General features: G+C 34.9%; 1 protein-coding gene across 5 annotated transcripts in view; it reads left to right on the top strand.

The window, feature by feature from the left end:
• Window positions 1–18,419, top strand: part of Gcfc2 (GC-rich sequence DNA-binding factor 2) — a 42,153-nt gene extending 23,734 nt beyond the window's left edge. For 2 of the 5 annotated variants that reach the window (XM_020178059.2, XM_074050074.1), the window contains exons 8-17: window positions 868–949; window positions 1,412–1,524; window positions 2,247–2,446; window positions 4,650–4,800; window positions 6,493–6,614; window positions 8,168–8,244; window positions 9,607–9,673; window positions 11,485–11,631; window positions 15,161–15,282; window positions 16,855–18,419. In XM_020178059.2, coding sequence (XP_020033648.1) covers window positions 868–949; window positions 1,412–1,524; window positions 2,247–2,446; window positions 4,650–4,800; window positions 6,493–6,614; window positions 8,168–8,244; window positions 9,607–9,673; window positions 11,485–11,631; window positions 15,161–15,282; window positions 16,855–16,972 — 1,199 coding nt within the window. In that variant the 3' untranslated portion in view covers window positions 16,973–18,419. Of the gene's footprint in view, window positions 1–867; window positions 950–1,411; window positions 1,525–2,246; window positions 2,447–4,649; window positions 4,801–6,492; window positions 6,615–8,167; window positions 8,245–8,835; window positions 8,933–9,606; window positions 9,674–11,484; window positions 11,632–15,140; window positions 15,283–16,854 lie in introns of those variants that run through there. The other 3 variants (XR_012439769.1, XR_012439770.1, XR_012439771.1) reach the window with 3 other exon arrangements.
• The last annotated feature ends 866 nt before the right edge of the window (window positions 18,420–19,285 follow it).

Genomic DNA, 19,285 nt, shown 5'->3' with positions numbered 1-19,285 from the left:
CAAAATATCTTAAATAAATCTAAGGCTAAAAAATAAATATTATAACTTCAAATTGCTTCGTACTTGAGACAAAATGTTTATATGGTCAGTTAATGCATGTTTTGAGATGAGTTTCCATGTATCATTAGACTCAGTGAAAGATCTAACTTTATGTCTTAAGGGCCTTTCCACAGACTGGTTTTGGTGAGTTCCAGTATAGATTCATCTGTTAGAGCTCATAAGATTTGGATGTTTTAAGTTCTTTTTTGTGATCTCAGCAATGTCCTCCTTTAGTTAAAGTGCTGATAGGTATGATAAAAGGTACAAGACCATAGCTAAATAGCTAGTAAAAGCAGAGGTAAAGTCACTTTCAAGTTCACCACATTGAGTCAGTCAAAAACAATGAATGGTACATACTGAAATGGGCAATAATGTAAATAAGATTCTGGAAATGCAAGTATTTCTAGTATTTGACTATGGTGAGCTGACGGAATGGCTTAAGTGGTACAGGACCTGCCTAGCAAGTGCCCTGAGTTCAAATCCCAGTACCACCAAAAAAAAAAAAAAAAAAAAACTGGTAAAAAGTGCTAAACAAGAATATGAGGGAAAGAAACTTGGTGGTTGAATTTTGTTGTGATTCAAGTACAAAACTACTTTTGCCAGCCAAGGTACATGTTTTAGGCTAGCAAATTTGATGCCTGTTAATATTGTCATGGAGAATTAACTTGATATTTCATTGCATAGCGAAATGTGCAATTTAAGCATATTATGTGTGTTGATATATTGCACATATGTGTATATATCCATGGTATTACCTTTAGTTTCAGAGTTTCGCTTTTTTATTTTTTAGAGAATTTGCAGTACAAAGTCATTTTTATTCATTAACAGGTAAAGCTGAGATCTCAACAAATGGAAGCTTGGGTGTAGATGAAAAAACTCAAAGAATTTTGGAAGAGATTGAATCTCGAAGGTACCTAAATAAAGTGAAGACTTAAAGCATCATTGAGCAAGTACTTTTCACAACTTAAATGTAATAAACTCTAACCTGATGTGTTAATTTGTGAGAATAACATAAAGCCAAAGTCTTGTTAACCAGTCCTCCACTGGATCAGTTGAAGGGAATGAAAAAGGTAACATTTATCGGGCTGGGAATCACTCTTAACAAGAAGTTAGTCCTAATTATGTTGTTGCCCTCTCTTGAGAAACCCACGGGAATGTTCTAGCTAGGAATGTCTTATAAGGAAAAAGGGGGAACTAACAACTCAAACTAGTAAAACTGAAAGTGTCAAAAGTAGTAGCATCAAGTTGTGTGCTGATACGATGGTTCTGTGCCGTTTATGACAAATAATAAATTCTCCTTTTTGCTTTAAAGCATTTATTTTCAGCAAGACTGTTTGCTTTTCATTTATTTTCAATTTATTCCAAAATAAAGGTCACAAAGAAGACAAGCAAGGTCACTCTCTGGGAATCATAACCATGAAGAAGGGACATCCAGTGATGATGAGCTGTCTTCTCTGGAGATGACTGATTTCCAAAAAAGCCAAGGTCAATTGCCCAGATTCTAATGTATTTTAATTTGAAGTTTAAAATAGTGAGAAATGCTTTACTGTAATTGCATTTAAATATATGGGAAAATTCCAGAATAATGGAAAACTCCTTTGACTTTAAGCTTAAGACTTTTGCTACCTCTAAAACAGTGCAATGTAATGGAGTATTGTGAATATTCTTGCATCTATATCATTTTTTTCCCTTTATCCTTTCTTCTGTTACAAATGAACCTTTTGCTTTCTTTCATTACTTCATACTTCCTGTGTTACCATTTTTAAATCTAAAGCAACTGAATCTGAATTTAGTGAAACCATTTTTGGTGTTACATGCATAGTTGAAAGATCCTGGGCTTTACAGTTGTATAGATAAGGTTTAAGATAGGCTTTATTTTGTGTGATCATAGACCAATTCCTTGCCCTCCTAAAATTTGTTTGCTTGTTGTCTATAAATAACTGGGTTAGACCTACCATGTAGAGGAGATAGTTAATGGTAATAAAATGAGATAATGTATTTATAATATTTTTGGCATATAGGCAGGGGCTCAATAAATGGTAGACTTTATTAGTGTTGATATCATTTTTATTACAATAATTACTAAAATTATATATTAATATCAAAGGAAAAATTTTAGCTGAGTTGGTTACATAGTCATACATGATTGTATTTTTAAGGAAGCAAACTTAAAATGCATAATATAAAGAGACTTATTTTGTTTGCAGGTGACATTTTACAAGATTGTAGGAAAGTTTTTGAAGATGTGCATGATGATTTTTGTAACATCCAGAATATTTTATTGAAATTTCAGCAATGGCGAGAAAAGTTTCCCGATTCTTATTGTGAAGCTTTTGTTGGTTTATGCATACCAAAGCTTTTAAATCCACTAATAAGAGTTCAGTTGCTTGCTTGGAATCCTCTTAAGGTATTTATACTTAACATGTGTTTCTTAAATTTTCTTGTTTTCAGGTTAGCTGTAAAACATTTGATCTTTAACATTAGAGCTAAAATGTATAGCCTTGGAACAGTAGCTTGGAATTTGTGTAGTGCAAGTACATTCTTCTTTTCTTGTTTTCCACTTCATTTCTAAGGCTGAGCAATATGAAACATCAGTAAAGCCAATACATTTTTAAAGCTGCTTTTATTTTGTTTGAAATACCCCCAAAGGTGTATAGTAGTATTAGTTTTTACTAATTAGACATAAAAGCTTTGTTCTAAGGATTATGAAGAGGGAGATGACATATTGGAAAAAGCTCGTTAGAAAAGCGCCTGCCTAGCAAACACAGGATTCTGAGTTCAAACCTCAGTAACTCTAGAAAAACAAAAGGATGGGAGAGGGAGGGAGGAAAGAAGGAAAGCACATTGAGGAGAAGGAGGAGGAATTTAAACAAGGCTTTGAACGGTGTCTAAGTCTTCAGCAAGAGGAGAGAAGAAAGAAAAAGTATTTCATAAAGGTATAAAGGGAGAAATACTAGTTCAGAAGCTAGAGACTACACTGATCACAGATCCTAAACTGAGACAAGAACTTGTTTTGGAAAGTATAGAAGTGACATGTTGAAAATAATGTTATAGGAAACCCTCATAGTAGGCTAACTTGAAGGGAAAAGATATAGAAAGCTATTAACAAAGTAGCTTGAACAGAGTTCAAGGTGACAGTTTTGTCATGTAGGATGATACTGGGAAAGGGATTTACTTCTTGATTACAAGAGGTATCATGAAGTAGGAATTAGTAAAGTCATGCTGTAATCCTAACTACTCAGGAGGCAGAGATCAGGAGGATCATGGTTTGAAGCCAGCCTAGGCAAATAGTTTGCAAGACCCTATCTCAAAAAATCCTTCACAAAAATAGGGCTGGTGGAGTGGCTTAAGGTGAAAGCCCTGAGTTCAAGCCCCATTACCGGAAAAAAAAAAAGAGTAAAGTGTAGAGTATAACCCAAACCCTCTACATGAAAAGAGAGTCCCAAGCTTGGATTCTAGAATATTAGAATAGTCATTCCATTAGTGGAAATGGGAGCTTTTCAGAAAAAGAGAAAAGGATTTGAAGGAAGTTTTACCTCATAGATAACGAACTAAGGAGAAATCCATGTAGATATGCCTGCTTAGCAGACACAGGAGAAAATGAAGTTCTGGAAACAGACTAGAGCTAAAGTTAAAGATTTCATAAAGTAAATGGTGGAACCTTGGCCATATCATTCTCTTTTTGCTGAGAACACACTTCCACTCTTTCTGTTTTAGTGCTGCATTCCTGTTAGCTCTACGTTAGGTTCAGAACCATACAGTCTTCACGGCACAGCAACCAAGCTTACTTCTAAGAAAGTACTAAGTAGTTGGTTGGGCAGTAACCTAGTTGATATACTTTCTTTGGCTAGCACAGATCATTTCATTTATCCACTCAAGAAGCAATAATTGGCCAACTGCTATTTGCTAACAAGCTAAACCACAGATGAATCATACATTTATATTTATGAGAATCAAAAGGACCAGAAATAAATTTTGTTTGAGGTAGGTGATTTTGTTTTAATTTTTGGCAGTAGTGGGACTTGAACTCAGGGCATTAGGCTTGCTAGGTAGGCCCTCTGCCACTTGAGCCACTTCACTACCAGCCCTGTTTTTTTTGTATTCTGTTTTTCAAGATAGGGTCTCCCACAAACTGCCTCGGTTTGGCTTCAAACCATGATCCTCTTGATGTGTGCCTCCTGAATAGCTAAGATTACAAACGTAAGCCACTGGTGCCCAGCTGAGATAGATGAATTTTTATAAAGAAATTTCATGGCTATTTCAAGTGCTTAACGAAAGTATGTTTTGTTCTGATCCAGTGTATTTGCCATTCAGTAGGTTCTGAAAGCCCTGGCACACAGGAGGCAGGTGTTGAGTATTTGTTGTACAAATAAATGCACAAAGTATGACTTTTTCGTTACACTGCCTAGACACCCTATCTCAGTCATGTCATCTGTCCTTGCTGGTCTGGTGCTGCATACATACATAGTGTAAAAATACAGAGTCACTCTCCTTTATCCTTATAAAAATTCTAGTGATTATTGAAAAAGTTAGCAACTTTTTAAAAATATGCTATAAAATATGCTACTTTTTAAGAATTTATTTATAACTTTCATAATTCCATTTACAAGTTGGATTCCATAGGCTTAAAACAGATGCCGTGGTTCACATCTATAGAAGAATTTATGGATAGCAGTGTGGAAGATACAAAGAAGGATAGTAGTCCTGATGAAAAAATCTTGTCTGCTGTCATCAACAAAACAATTATTCCTCGACTTACAGGTACCTCATAATCTTGCTAAAATTAAGTTGCTCTTTGACAAAGTATAAGATCATTAATTTCTGTTAGAATTACAAATACATTTTTTAGAAGTTTTGCAACAGAAGGAAATGCAAATAAGTAACTTTATAAGAAAGTAATAGAGAGACCAGGTTCCTATAGTTGAATTCTTCATATAGTTCAAAGGTAACACTTACAGAATTTGTTAATGGATTGGTTGTGGGGCAAAAAAAAAAGAGGGGATTCACCATGGTTTTTGGCTTGAGCAACTGGAAAGACAGGGTTGCCATTTCCCAAAGTGGAAAACACTGAAAGGAGCAAGTATAGCTGGGGAGATGTATTGGGAGCATAAGTGGGATATGTCGAGTTCCAGATACCTGTTATCTAAGTGAAAACGTCAAGTAGATTGTTGATATATGAGGCTCAAAAGAGTGTACCCACCAAGAGTTTTAAATTTGGAATTTATCAGCATATTGATGGCATTTAAAGTCATAAAATGACTTTCAATAGTAAGGAAGGAAGGAGAAGGGAATTGACCCCAGAGTCCTGAGGCTGTCCGCATTTAGAAGTCAAAGAAGTGACAAGTAGTCAAAAAAGACCAGAGGGGCAGGCAGGAAACTAAGAGAGTAGTCCTTTGGAAGCCAAGTAGAATAAGTGTTTCTAGGGAGAAAGAATGATGCACTACTCCACTGTTGACAATTGGCCAGTGTGGATTAGAATCATTGGCATTGTCTATGTGAATGTCCTATGTGATTTGATGTAAGTAGTGTCAGTAGAATGGTGGATGGTAAGGTGTTAATGAAGGAATCCAAGAACAAATGGGAAAAGAAAATTTGGAGGTAAACAGTATTTGGGGGAATTTTGTCTTAAAGGAAGGAGAGGAATGGTACAGTACTGGAGTGAGTTAATGGGGTTAAGAGAGAGATTGTTTTTAATGGAAGAGAAATAATTGTTTGATGGCTGACACAGAAGAGTAGAAGTCATGGATGACAGTACTGAAGTTAAAGGGCAGAATTCCAGGAACAGGATCTTCAAGTGAGACAGAGGAATTGGATTCTCTTGCGCAAGTCAAGGGTTGACGTTAACTGGGAGTGTGGTGCTTCATCCATAGGAATAGGAGACAGACAAGGTAGTGCTTATTGGCACAGGTGCAGGTAGGTGTGTGGAGGCCGTGGTAGGAGCTTATGGACCTTTTCTTCTGCTTGCTTTTTTAAATTTTTTTTCTTTCATCAAATTAAGAAGTAAGTAGCTGAGAGAGAGAGGAGAAATAGTTATCTAGAAAAGTAAAATCCATCAGCTGAGAATGAGAGCAAGGAGGAGGGAGAAGGTTTGAGATAATTACATAAATAAGAGGGAACGTGAATGGACCAGGGAAAGAATATAATTGCTGCCCTGCCTTAAGGGCTTACTTAACTATTATGGTGATTGATTTAATGTGATTTTTTTAATCCACATTTTAGCTGCATATTTGCATGCACAGACTCAATGACAAGGTGGTTTTAAATAGGGTTGTTCAATAAAGCCAAAAGAGAACAAGGAAATTGGGGGTATATGCAAATATTTAATAGTAATGATTGGCCATAGATTTTAGAATAAGAAGGGAAATGGTCTATGCAAAAGACTTCAATTATTTATACATGAGAAACAAAACAACCTAGTAAATAAATTGTGTATCACTGACATGTTTGTTTCAGATTTTGTTGAATTCATTTGGGATCCATTGTCAACCTCACAGACAACAAGTTTAATAACACACTGCAGAGTGGTCCTTGAAGAGCATTCCACTTGTGAAAATGAAGTTAGTAAAAGCAAGCAGGTAATAATACCTGGGGACTAGGGATGTAACTGTGGAAGAGCACATGCCTAGCATTGCAGGCCCTGGGTTCAGTCCCTAGTTTACAAATGTAGTAAATAAAGTAAAACAATTTCTATAAGGTCAAACACTATTTTGTAGAGCTATTGCCTAGATCATGATCTTTTTTTTATAAAACAATTCAAAATGTTTAAGAAACAGAATAATATAAAATTGAGTTTTAGTTTGTTTTGATGTTACATGCATTGATAAATGGCCACTTGAGGAGTATGTCAGGGATTACTAAGTAGAAAGAGAAATAGACTTCATTCAGTTAAATATGCCTTTTATTAAAAATACATTACCTTGAATTGTACATTTATTATCAGTTTGGTGTAGGGTGACAGCTTAATTTTGTGCTACACACAGTGTCAGTGACTTAAAAATCACTGTCATTCTGCTGTGTAGTGTGCCATTTTCATTTTTCAAATGTGGATTTTTTAAAGAATAAGAACAATATTCCACTATAGAAATGTTGCTAATACTTGAAAAATGTTTTAAACTCCCATGGATCTTTTCATCCTAGTAATGGTGTCAAGGACTGGTGTCCTCGTAGGACGTTTTCATCCAGCCTCTTTTTCAAAGTTATAACCCTAATGGACTTGTGCATGTCCTTCTCTTCACTTAGCATTATCTCACTGCATACTTACGACAGCCTTCAAAAGGTGGAGCTAATTCTTACATTCCACAGATGGATATAACATAAGGCCCTTAATATCTCTGAACATTTTGGTCATTTTTAATTTTTGACATACAAACAAAACAATTTAGCCAAAGTGAATTTGCTATGTCAAAATACAGAGATAAACCAATGAGGTACCCATACTTAGAGTATATGAAAAAATACAACTGTTTGAATTGTATATGAATAAACATTTCAATAGTATAGGGTAACAGCTTAGTTATAGGCTTCTACAAATTAATAAGAAAAAGAACCTAATACAAAAAAATCAGAAACCTAGACAAGCAGTTTAACAAGGTACTTTGCTAAAGGGCCTGTCACATGGCAAATAAGAATATGGGAAGGAACAGGGAAGTGAGGATTAAAATAATTCAGTGTGAGTGCATATCCATCAGAACTATAAACATTTGAAAGGAACAAATTTTTGTAAGCTGTAGGGAGACAGGATTTCTCATACAGCTGGTAGAAGTATAAATGGGATACCACTATTTTAGAAAGTAATTTGTCATTTTGTGTAAACTTGAACACGTGGTCATATTCCAGCAATTTCATTATGCATACTTACTAAAAGACTTCTGTAAGAACCTTTATAGCACTGTTATTTATAGTAGACCCCAAACTAGAAATCACCTAAGCTTCCCATGTGTGGTATTTATGCAAATACAGTACAGAAGTAAAAATAATCCAACTATAGCCATATGCAACAACCTGGATGGATAAGTTTCTCTTACACCCAGTTGTATATTATTTTAATGGATGATTAAAATTGTGCCTTTTGGTAAATATATTCCCAACTGTAAGTTCTGTTGATGCTATTTAAATTTTTTGATAATAGGATTTACTTAAATCCATTGTTTCAAGAATCAAGAAGGCAATAGAAGATGATGTTTTTATTCCTCTATATCCAAAAAGGTAGGAGCTATTCTTTCTAGATTGTTTGAAATAACTCATCATATAAAAGGAGTTTGTTTAAGAATGCAATACAAAAGAAATTACTGCTTTCAAAACATACATACACATAATCTATTAATATGTAAATTGCTTTTTCAACAAATATTTCTCAGTTACCTGTTATTTACCATACATGGTGCTTGGCACTTGGGCATCATGTGTGATATCTTTTCTGTTTTGGTTTTTTAAATATATCCTAGGAACATGAGAGGTGGAAGAGTGGTAAAGAGCATAGGTTCTAGAACTTGGATCCACCACTACTAAATATTTGACCTTGGGTTTTTTCCATGTATCAGTGTCCTCATCTGTCAAATGAGGATAAAATTGGTGACTATTCCACAGTCAGTTAGTAGGAAGAAGAAATGGTCAGAACAGAATCATTCTTGGTACGGAGGAAGAATAACATAAGCCTAGAACATCACTGAAGGACCAGAAACGCAACTGTAATTCTTTAGTCATCTTATGAAACAAGTGGTATTTGATACATTTGTTAAAAAGGCTTCAGTTACAGTAATGATTTATGAACTGTAGCTGCCTGGTGGTTTCTCACAGGACAGAAGAGCCCTATGGGCAGGGGATAAAAGGAAGCTCAGCTTTCTGGCTTATTTTGAGTAAAGAAGAAAAATCCATGTATAAAAATTATTCCTTGGTAAGATCTGTTTTGTAATGTTTTAAATACATAATACATTCAAAAATGGTTCAAAAGTGAATGTGATTTATTTACTTATGTTTAAAATGAAAAGTTTTACTCACTCCCACCCCAACCTCTGTCTACTCAGATTTGGCCCTTTCCCCAAACATACATGTATGCAACAATAATCACTGTTAGCAATTTTTGTTTTTCTTTCCAGATTTTTTTCATGCACATTGAAGTAGATACTTACATGTACTGTATTTTCCCCTACTTTTCTGTAGCAAATGAAGTCTGTTGTCAGTTGTAACCAGTTTTGTACCTTTTTTCACTGAGTACACACTTGAAATCATTTCATGTCGTCCTGGTTCCCTTTGTTCTTTCTTAAGCTGCATACCATGTCACCATATAGATGTCCTGTAACTGACAGGCATGTGAGTGGTAAACTCTTACCAACAATGACTTGTAAGTAATCTGGCAGTCTGTGCATGTGCAAGCTTATCTGTAAGAGGCATTCTCAATGGTGGGATTGTTGGGTCAGTGTGGGTGCATTTGTAATTTATTGTTCCTCAGTTAATATTCTATTTAGATTTAATTTGATTGTTTAAAAAATCTGTTTTATTAACTATGGTGGTTCTAAAAAAGTAATGTCCTTTACATTTTCTCCTTTCTCTTTTTTGGTTTCAAATTAGTGCTGTAGAAGACAAAACATCATCACATTCAAAGTTCCAAGAAAGGCAGTTCTGGTCAGCTCTAAAGGTGGGCAAAAAATCTGTAGAAATAAAAACGTAGATTTACTTTTAATAAGTTTCCTATAAAACAAAACAGTAGAATTCTATACAGACCAGACTAAATATTTTAGGATTTGTGAGCCAAATGGTAATTGTTGAATGACTCCTCTTTGCCACTGTAGTACAAAAACAGTCATAGACAACATGTAAACAAATGAGTGTGGCTGTGTTTCAATAAAACTTTGCTAAAATGGACACCAAAATTTGAATGAATGTCATATAATTTGCACCTGTTAAAAATATCCTCTTGTTTTTTCATGACATTTTAAAAATGCAATGAGGGAGAATATGGTAGATGTATTTTGTACTCATATATGAAAATAGAAGAATGGAAACTGTTGGAATTGTTCTAAGAAAAGGGGGAGGGAAGGAGAACAATGAAGGGAATAAATCTGACAAAGATATATAGTAAGCGTATATGTAAATGTCACAGTATACATCTATTATATGCTAATTTAAAAAAGGAAAAAAATGTGAAAACTACTATTGTCTCATAGACCTTATAAAAACAGACTGGATTTAACCCCCAGGCCATAGTTTTTCAACTCTTGGTCAAAAAAATAATGAAGTCATTGCTAAGAGAGTGGTGGTAGGGATGGTTAAGGAGCAGAAGAGTTCAAAAGATGTTTAAGATGAAGCACTGAAAGGACTCCATGACTAAAATTAATTACATGTGAGGAACACAGGATCATACATAGCCAAGTTCCTGACTGTGGCAACCTGGAAGCTTATGACATTTTTGGGGGGCATGTTGTAGGAGATGGAAAAAGAAAAGGCCTGGGAGGGAATACAAGGTCTGTTCTGAACGTAGTATTGAACACAGCTGTGAAGATGGAACAGAAATAGAGATAAGAGGTATAGGAGGCAGCTACATATATGAGCCCAAATTTCAGGAGATAGAGCTGAGCTGGGGATTTGGAAGTCGACAGCCTTGGTCATGAATAACAAGTTCTGAGGAGATTGGTTGAAGCATGATAAGAGGCCAAAGCAGAACATGGGAAATACTGAGAGAAGAGGGGACAGGGAAAGTGGAAGAGAAACTATAGAACAGCCACAACAGGGTGGCCTTAAGGAACCTAAACAAAAGGTTGGCACGTGTTAAATGCCACCAAAAAGAGTTAAGAAACAATAAAACAAGCCATTGACTTTAACAATTGGAAGGACAGAGATCACCTCAGCAGGAGTGGTTGCGATAGAGTGAATGCTTGTCCTGACTGAGTCAGGGAAGAGATTTCCCAAGAGAGGGAGCAACACCAGCAATTACATAAAAAGTATGATGTGTTAGTAAAACTGCATGTCATTCAGCTCTCAGAGTAGTAATAAGTACTGGAAAGGAAGTGGAAAATGCCCTAAAATTCACAGACAGACCTGGGCTTAGGAAAGAAAAAGAAACAGTATTTATTTTACAGAATTTATTATGGTACTTAATACAGATTATTATTGTATTATATGTCACCACTGACTGACTTCGTAAGGCCATACATTGGTAACCATGACAGCAGGCCTTTATGAATCTGCACTAAATGACCCCAGGCCATTCTTGAGAGCAAATGGATTGAGGAGGGAGAGGATTGATCTGGAAAGGCCCCAGATTTGGGTGGTTATCTTAGAAAATTAGCAAATACTGGGAGGTCAGAAAGAATCAGCAGTGTTTTCTAAAGTTGACTTAACAATAGGGCTAGAATTGAAGAGTTTGGCCTACTTTTTATGGTTGTTAGAGACTGTTAAAATTCCTCTTTGCAATTTCTTCATCCATAATCACTTGATACTTTATTTTAGCTCTTCCGAAATACTGTTCTTTGGAATGGACTCCTCCCAGATGACACCTTGCGAGAGCTAGGACTAGAGAAGCTGCTAAATCGCTACCTTATTATAGCTCTTCTTAATGCCGTACCTGGACCAGATGTTGTTAAAAAGTGCTGCCAGGTTAGTTGTTCAAGAACTGATTTTAATTTTATTACTTAAAAAAAATTAGCTATTAAGATGGGCCATTGTGGGACATGTCTATAATCCCAGCACTTGGGAGGCTCAGGCAGGAGGATCATGAGTTTCAGGCCAACCTGAACTATAGCAAGACCCTGTCAAAAAACTGAAAATATAAAACAAAGAAAATTAAACTATTAAACTCTGTCTTATAGAAAGATAATTACAATTGTGATGCTCACATAAGAATAAACAAATCAACTTAGAAACCCAGAAGCTGCCCCTCTGTATTTAAGAGTTAATAAACGGATATGAATGCCAAATGTGTGGTGGTGCACAGCTGTAATCCCAGCACTTGGGAGGTTGAGATGGGAGGATCATGAGTTGAGGCCAGTCTCGTGTACATAGTGAGTTTGAAGCCTCAGAAAAATCAAAAAAAAAAAAAATATATATATATATATATTCGTATACTAGTTTGAAATAGCATCAGAAAGAAAATTACTGATAATAAATGATAAAATGATATTTTATTACTGAAAATAAATGATGCTGGGACAAGTGCCTATTTACAAAAAAAAATTAGGTCCTAACCTGTCACTATATATCAATATAAATTCCAGGTGAGGGCTAAAGGTATAGCTTAGTGATAGAACACTTGCCAGACATGCATGAGGTCCTGTGTTCAATCCCCAGCACCAAATTAACCGTTAATCAATACATAATCTAATTTCAGGTATAATAAAAAATTAATGTAAAACATGAAGTTATAAAATATACCAAGAAGAGAAATCACTATCTGAGAACAAATTACTAACTAGGCCTTGTAAACATAAAGGCAAAAGAAGAATTGAGAAAAGCAATAGACTTGACAAAAATAAAAAACTCAGTGAAGCAAACAATGCAGAACAGTGTGGAGGTAAACTGATTGATCGTTGTTGAAACTGGAGAATGTGTTCGTTCACCTCACTTTACTGTTCTTTCTCCTCTTATGTTTGAAATTTTCTTTAACAAAAAGCTCTAAAGGAAAGGATTTGAGAAACTAGGAAAGAAGTAACACATAAGGATTAAAATCCACATTAAATCTTAAAAGTCTTAAAAATCAGTAAACAATTCAAATTCTCTTATTAAAAATAATCCACAGTCAAGTCACCACAAAAAGATAGGCAAAAATAACCTACAAATACATGGGAAAGATTAGCAGTATGAATAAAGAGAGAAATGTAAATTACAGTGCAGTAAAGACACTTGTTTGATCAGTTGTGTTGAAGGCATGCTTTGTTATTTTACCTGTAATTCCTAGTACTGCTGGAAGCTCGGAAATAATGGTCCCAGTGCTGCAGGAGTCCCGTCACCTGTGTGCACAGTACAGCAGTTCTGGAAACAGTGTCCGCCACTGGTGGGAGAAGGAACACAGATCTTCTGGAGGATATTTAAGCTTGATTGATATAAAACTTTTTAAAGTTCACAACTTTGACTTAGAATTTATCCTAGGTCAAAAATCAGAGATATACATAGATTTTAAGAATGAAAATATCACTATAAAATTATTTATAATACAGGATAGCAGTAAACTATCTGAATGTCCAGTGGTCTGTCCATAGATAAAAGCCATATTGTTGAAGAATTTTTAAGAATGTGGAAAAATATTTTATAATTTCTAGTGAAAATGACATGAAACTATGTATCATTTCCTGACCAAACTTGATTTTTCTGGCTATAGTCTTCATTGTTTTTGCACTACTGGGGTTTGAACCCTTGCTCATGCTAGGCCAGGTCTCTACCACTTCAGCCATGTCCCCAACCCTTTTGTTTGTGTTTTGTTTTTTGAGACAGAGTCTCGCTAACTTTGCCCAGGTTGGCTTTGAACTTGCACTCCTCGTGCCTCTGCCTCCCGGGTAGCTGGAATTATAGGTGTGTGCCCAACTTGGCTGTAGGTTTTATATCATATGATTTTAAATATCATATATCAAAACTTAAATCATCATCCATGTTGGGTGTTTCAGGTTTAGTTAGTCTCCTTGGAGCAAAAAGGTCTACTATAGAGTACAGAAGACAAAATATGTTTATACATTCTTTCCACAACATATGGGCAGAAATGCAGACCAACAAAATGTGACTTTAAGTCACATTTTGATCCTGTGATTATCTATGGACAAGCTTCCTTGTTACATTAGAATTTTATGAAGACTTGTGATACAAAATAAGGGAAAAGCAAGTACAAAATACATTAAATTCTAAGCCGATAAAGACTGGTTTTAGAATCTTTTGAAAACATAGTTTACCTAACAAATCTTACAGAAACTTCTGCCTGTACAGTCCCAATGTGGCTTCATTTTTTTCTCGACAATAGAAAAAAAATACAATGCAATAATACAGTAAGTCTTCTTCCCTCAACCATAGTTTTTTGTTTTGTTTCAGTTGTTTTTGTTTGTGGTGGTGGTGGTGATGGTGGTGCTGGTATAAATCCAGGGCACATATGTTAAGTATGTGCTCCACCACTGAGTCACAGCATCAACCCCATCCAACCCTTTCATTTGTTCGTTTGTGTGAGTCAGAGTCTCTCTATGTACATCAGAAGGCCTGGGATTACTGGTGTGCACCACCATGCCCAGCTTTCCCCACCTTTTTCTTAACTGTTTTTAATGCTGACCAACCAGATTTATTTTAGAAAATGCTGTCCAGAACTTTCATTTACCATGTTTTATAATACATATTTGGTGCATTTTTTTTCCTCCCACTTTGTCATTTTTATATATATTGATTTTGATCCTACCAATTGTGGCATAACTTGTTTGGTGTCAAGGAGTTTCTTTATGGTATAATCTCAAGTTTTTCCTTCTTGTTCTCCTCCCTACTTTCTTTGTTTCTTCTTTTTGTTATGAGGAAGTTTTTCTTTTTTTTTTTTAACATTTTTCTAGGTTTAACAAATTTTCTCCCAAACCATGGATTATCTTTAGGAGGATAATTTTGAAGTTTGGCTTTGTTTTTCCAAAGGATCAATTGAACACAATCCATTGACTCTTTTGGGGCATTTAAAGCAATGTATTAAATTGGTAGACAGAACCATAATTAATTTCTTTCATTCTATATATCTTTGTATCACTTGATTCCTTACCTCTAATATGTTTACGTAGATCGTGTATAAGGCTACCCAATTTCTTTGTGAAATAATACTGAATGTACATATTTTATGGTTGTGTTGGCTAAAAGTGTTTTATGTCTGGAGATTTATGGCTTTTAGTTGTAAATTATGTTTTGTACGGGTTCTCAGGATTACAAGTATATATAAAGAATCATAAGTACTACCAGAGAGTGTTCATAAAGAGTATTCTATTTTAAGCTCTTACCAATAAAGAATGAATTTTTAAAATGTTATGTTACCTTTGACAAAGGGAAATTTTTCAAAATTTTTATTAAACCATCAGCTTGGAAAGAATAATTCTCAACTTGCACAATCACTGTGAGATTATTTTTGCAAGATTCCTTAGATAACTGTCATTAATGTAAACTAGCCATGTGTTTTGATTAACAGGTGGCAGCGTGTCTACCAGAAAACTGGTTTGAAAATTCAATGAGGACATCTATTCCCCAGCTAGAAAACTTCATTCAGTTTTTATTACAGTCTGCACATAAATTATCTAGAAGTGAATTCAGGTAATGCATATTTTATTTTCACTTCCAGAAGCATAATACAAGGATTTTTGTCTGCTCACATCAATTTTTGGAAAGATTTGTACTTTCTCTATACTTTTTAAAATCTGTCAAGATTTTATAATACTATAGAATTCATAGATTTTTTTTTATGGTTACGTTTGGAATGGTTCACCGTTTCATAGTTACACCCCAAGCATATTCATCTTTTAAATACAAATCTCTTCCAAAATAAACACTTCCAAAAAAACTATAGCACACACACAGGAGAATTTAGAATTAAAACTATAAATCAAAAGTCTCTTATTAAGCATTTTAAAATATGGACTGGAGACGTAGCTTTAGTGGTAAAGCACTTACCTAGCATTCACGAGCCCTGAGTTTGATCTCAAGCACTATTTAACAACATTTAAAATTTTTTTTTAATTACCTTGGCCACTTTTAAGACTCCACACTTGTTCAGTGTGCACTAGGCATCAGGATGGTTAGAGAATTAAGTACACTAGAAATAAAAATAAAACAGCCAAGATTTGTAGCATTTGCTGATGATCTTGGTGTAAATACTCCACCACCATTTCTATCACAATGGTCCCTACAACCTGATAGCAGCACAGCACTAATAAGATTTCTGATGATAGACTTAATTCTGTGTTTTTTGGCTTTTTAATTGTTCACACTGAAATTCACCAGAATACATCTATTAATAGACTGTATTTGAACTTTATAGTTGTAGGTATACATTTCTTAATGACAGGGATACATTCTAAGAAATGCATCATTAGGTGATTTTGTTGTACAAACATTGTAGAGTGTACTTAGACAACCTACATAGTGTAGTATCCTTCTACATACATATCTACAGACACACACACACAGGGCAGCCTGGTGCCCTAGGGACTTGAATAAATCAAGCACAAAGGAAAATGATGCAGTTAAGTGATGGAATAAACGTGAGCTGTATGCAGCTACTGCTGGTGTAATACAGCACACTGCTTCATTGTAAAGCTCTTTTTTTTTTTATTGAGTAAGAGTACACTGTGAAATAATGACTAAAAAATATAGTGTATAGATACAAAAGCCAGTAACAGTTGTATTATCAAATACTGTGTACTGTATGTAACTATGCACTGTACTTTTATCTGGCAGTGCAGGCTTTTTACATAAGCATTACCACAAACATGAGTAATATGTTGCAATATGGCATGATGGTGGCTCCATCACTAGGTGATAGGAAGTCTCCAGCAGTTCCTCAGTACATGCAATTAATGACTGTATGCAAAGAAGGCTACATCTCTGTATTTCTCTCTATTTTATGCTGTTTTAGATATTGGCTTAAGGTGTAAAGCCTTGGTTTTAATGATTAATAATTAGGTCCTGAGTTGATTGCTATGCCCTTATTTTTTTGTTTGTTCTTTGCTTTGTTTTTTGGTGTGTGTGTCGGGGGAGAGGAATTGGTGCTATAGATTAAACCCAGGGTCGCCTGTGTGATGAGCACCCCCTCTACCACCGAGTTCACTCCAGCCCTGATAGATTGCATTTTTAAGGAGGGAAATGCTTTTTTGTTTTGTTTTTCAGGAATGAAGTCAAAGAAATCATTCTCATTCTGATGAAAATAAAAGCTGTGAATCAAGCAGAATCCTTCATAGAAGAATATCACCTAAACCATCTTAAATCACTAATTGAAGAACTTTAAATAAACTCTACGGGAAAGCTTTAGATAAGATTTAATACAGTCACACTCGGTTCCTTTGCTTGGAAAGTCAGTGCCTCTTTATTCCCTGTAATGGAGGGTAGGATTTGCAAAAGAGCAGGATTCCTTCCCTCCCTTTTGTCCACACCCTTTTTCTCCTGGTATCATGAAAAGGTGACCTTTCAGATGCTGTGCTGTTTGAAGGAATTAAATGCTCAGGAGCAGTAAGAGTTCAACATGTTTTCCTTTGGTTCTTTCTACTTCTGCTCAGTTTAAGAGGGGAGTTGGAGAAATGTGGCATATAGCTATGTTGGCTTAGGTGAGCATGCTAGTAAGTCTTCTGTCTGGAACCATAAAACTCTCTTAAAGTTATGCTTACTTTTACTACCTCTGTTTACACATAACAAGGAAATTCTAATGAAAATGAATTGTTAAGTAGTAAATGATTATGGCATTTTAAGGATTTCATAACTGGTAATCAAATTGTTCTTCAGAAATCTGTACTACTTGTTGTACCAACGCAAGTGTAAAAGAGTACCAGTAAGTCCTTGCCAACAGTAGTATTATCATTTTATAATTCATTGCAAATACAATGGGTGAAAACAGTCTTGATTATTTTATTTAGATTATTAGAGAGTGAAGGTGTGTTGGTTTTGACTATTTGCAGTTCTTACAGAAATACCCTTTTTTTTCCTGATGGGATTGTAAGACCTGACCTGTGTGGCAAATTTGCCATTAAAAAAAAAAAAATGTCTAAGATAGTTTTTGGTATACTAAGTCATTACTTGTTGCAAATTACTGCTTTTCTTATCTTTTGTATGTTTGTGGATTAAAAAGGAAATACTGAACATGATTCATTTTCAGATAAAATATTTGATTAATGAAGTCTGAGGCTAGATAATTTAAAAGAAATTAAGAAAACTTTTCAAAATGATACTTTGCTAGTTTATTTTCTTAAGTCTATTTGTTAAGCAATTCAAGGGCAATCCTAAATATATATATTGCAAATTGTCCAAAAGACAATTGGGAAAAATTATTAAAGTGTAGGATTTGAATATGTGGCCAACTTTTATATCACTTCTACTTTTCAGATTACATATAAATAATTTAACAGGTATGTTACTTCCACGGGGAAGACTTGTGATTCACTGTTTGAAGGATTTTTTTAAAGTTTATATTAGTTACACAAACTGTACATCTGAAAATTCAGACCATTGCTGGAAAGCATGAAGCATTCTCACATAGCTCCCATCTCAGCCATAGCTGTTTCCATTGTGAGGTTATCTTTTCGGACATTTTCTCTGTATACAAAAACGTGTGCGTGTATGTGTATACATAAAGTTTTGACTTTTTAAATAAGTAGCAGACACATTATTGCAGGTGAGATTTGTATTTTCTTTACTATTAAAAGATTATCCTCTGACTTGTACTTTTGATCAGAAATACATTGGATTTGTTGTCTTGTGTTTTAAATTGGGAAGGTACTGCTCTTGCTTTTCATAGAATGGAAAATATTAGAACTGCTTTGAACTACTCCAGTAGTTTTTATTATTAAACTTCATTGTGGAGCTGGGAATGTAGCTCAGTGGTAGAGCGCTTGCCTAGCATGTGCAAGACCCTGGTTCTATCTCTTAACACTTCAAGAAAACAAAGCAGACAAGGAGAAAACTTCTCTAATTTTCATTGTTCCTGGAGTTTGAGCCTCAGTGCATTAGCTATCATACATTAATCATCAATGCAAGGTTCTTTTTTTTTCCTTTCCTGTGAGATGAATGCAAGTGAAGAATACATCTAACAAAAACAAAACATTTGATTGGGGAACTTGTCTCACATCACGATTCTTTCCCTGGATTTTTTTAGCTTCGTATTCACTTTAAAGAACGTGAACTTTGCAAGGCATGGTTGTAGACTTCTGTAATCCCAGCCCTTGGGAGATGGAGGTAGGGGGATCATCAGTTCAAGATTAGCCTGTGTTACATGGGGAGACCCTGTCTCAAAAAACAAACAAAAAAGCCATACATCATGGTTTACACTTGTAACCCCAGCAGTGGGGAGGGAAGGAGGAAGTTTAAGGCCAGCCTGGGCTATGTAGTAAGACCCAATCTCAAAGAGAAAATGAAAGGAAAAGTGTGAAGTGTATATAGGTCAAATAGATGATCTTAAAATTTTTAATCATAATGACTCCATCCTCAAAACAATTGATTTTTGTATGTATTATACCTTTGACAAATCGTACTTATGTAGATGACTCCTAAGAAATACAGTATTTGGTACAAAACTTCAAAACTTTATTATAAGGAAATAACAGCCTAATAT

The sequence above is a fragment of the Castor canadensis genome, chromosome 12, assembly GCF_047511655.1.
Source record: "Castor canadensis chromosome 12, mCasCan1.hap1v2, whole genome shotgun sequence".
Taxonomy (NCBI): domain Eukaryota; kingdom Metazoa; phylum Chordata; class Mammalia; order Rodentia; family Castoridae; genus Castor; species Castor canadensis.
Note: the sequence above shows the minus strand (reverse complement) of the source record. Positions and strands in the feature narration are given on the sequence as shown.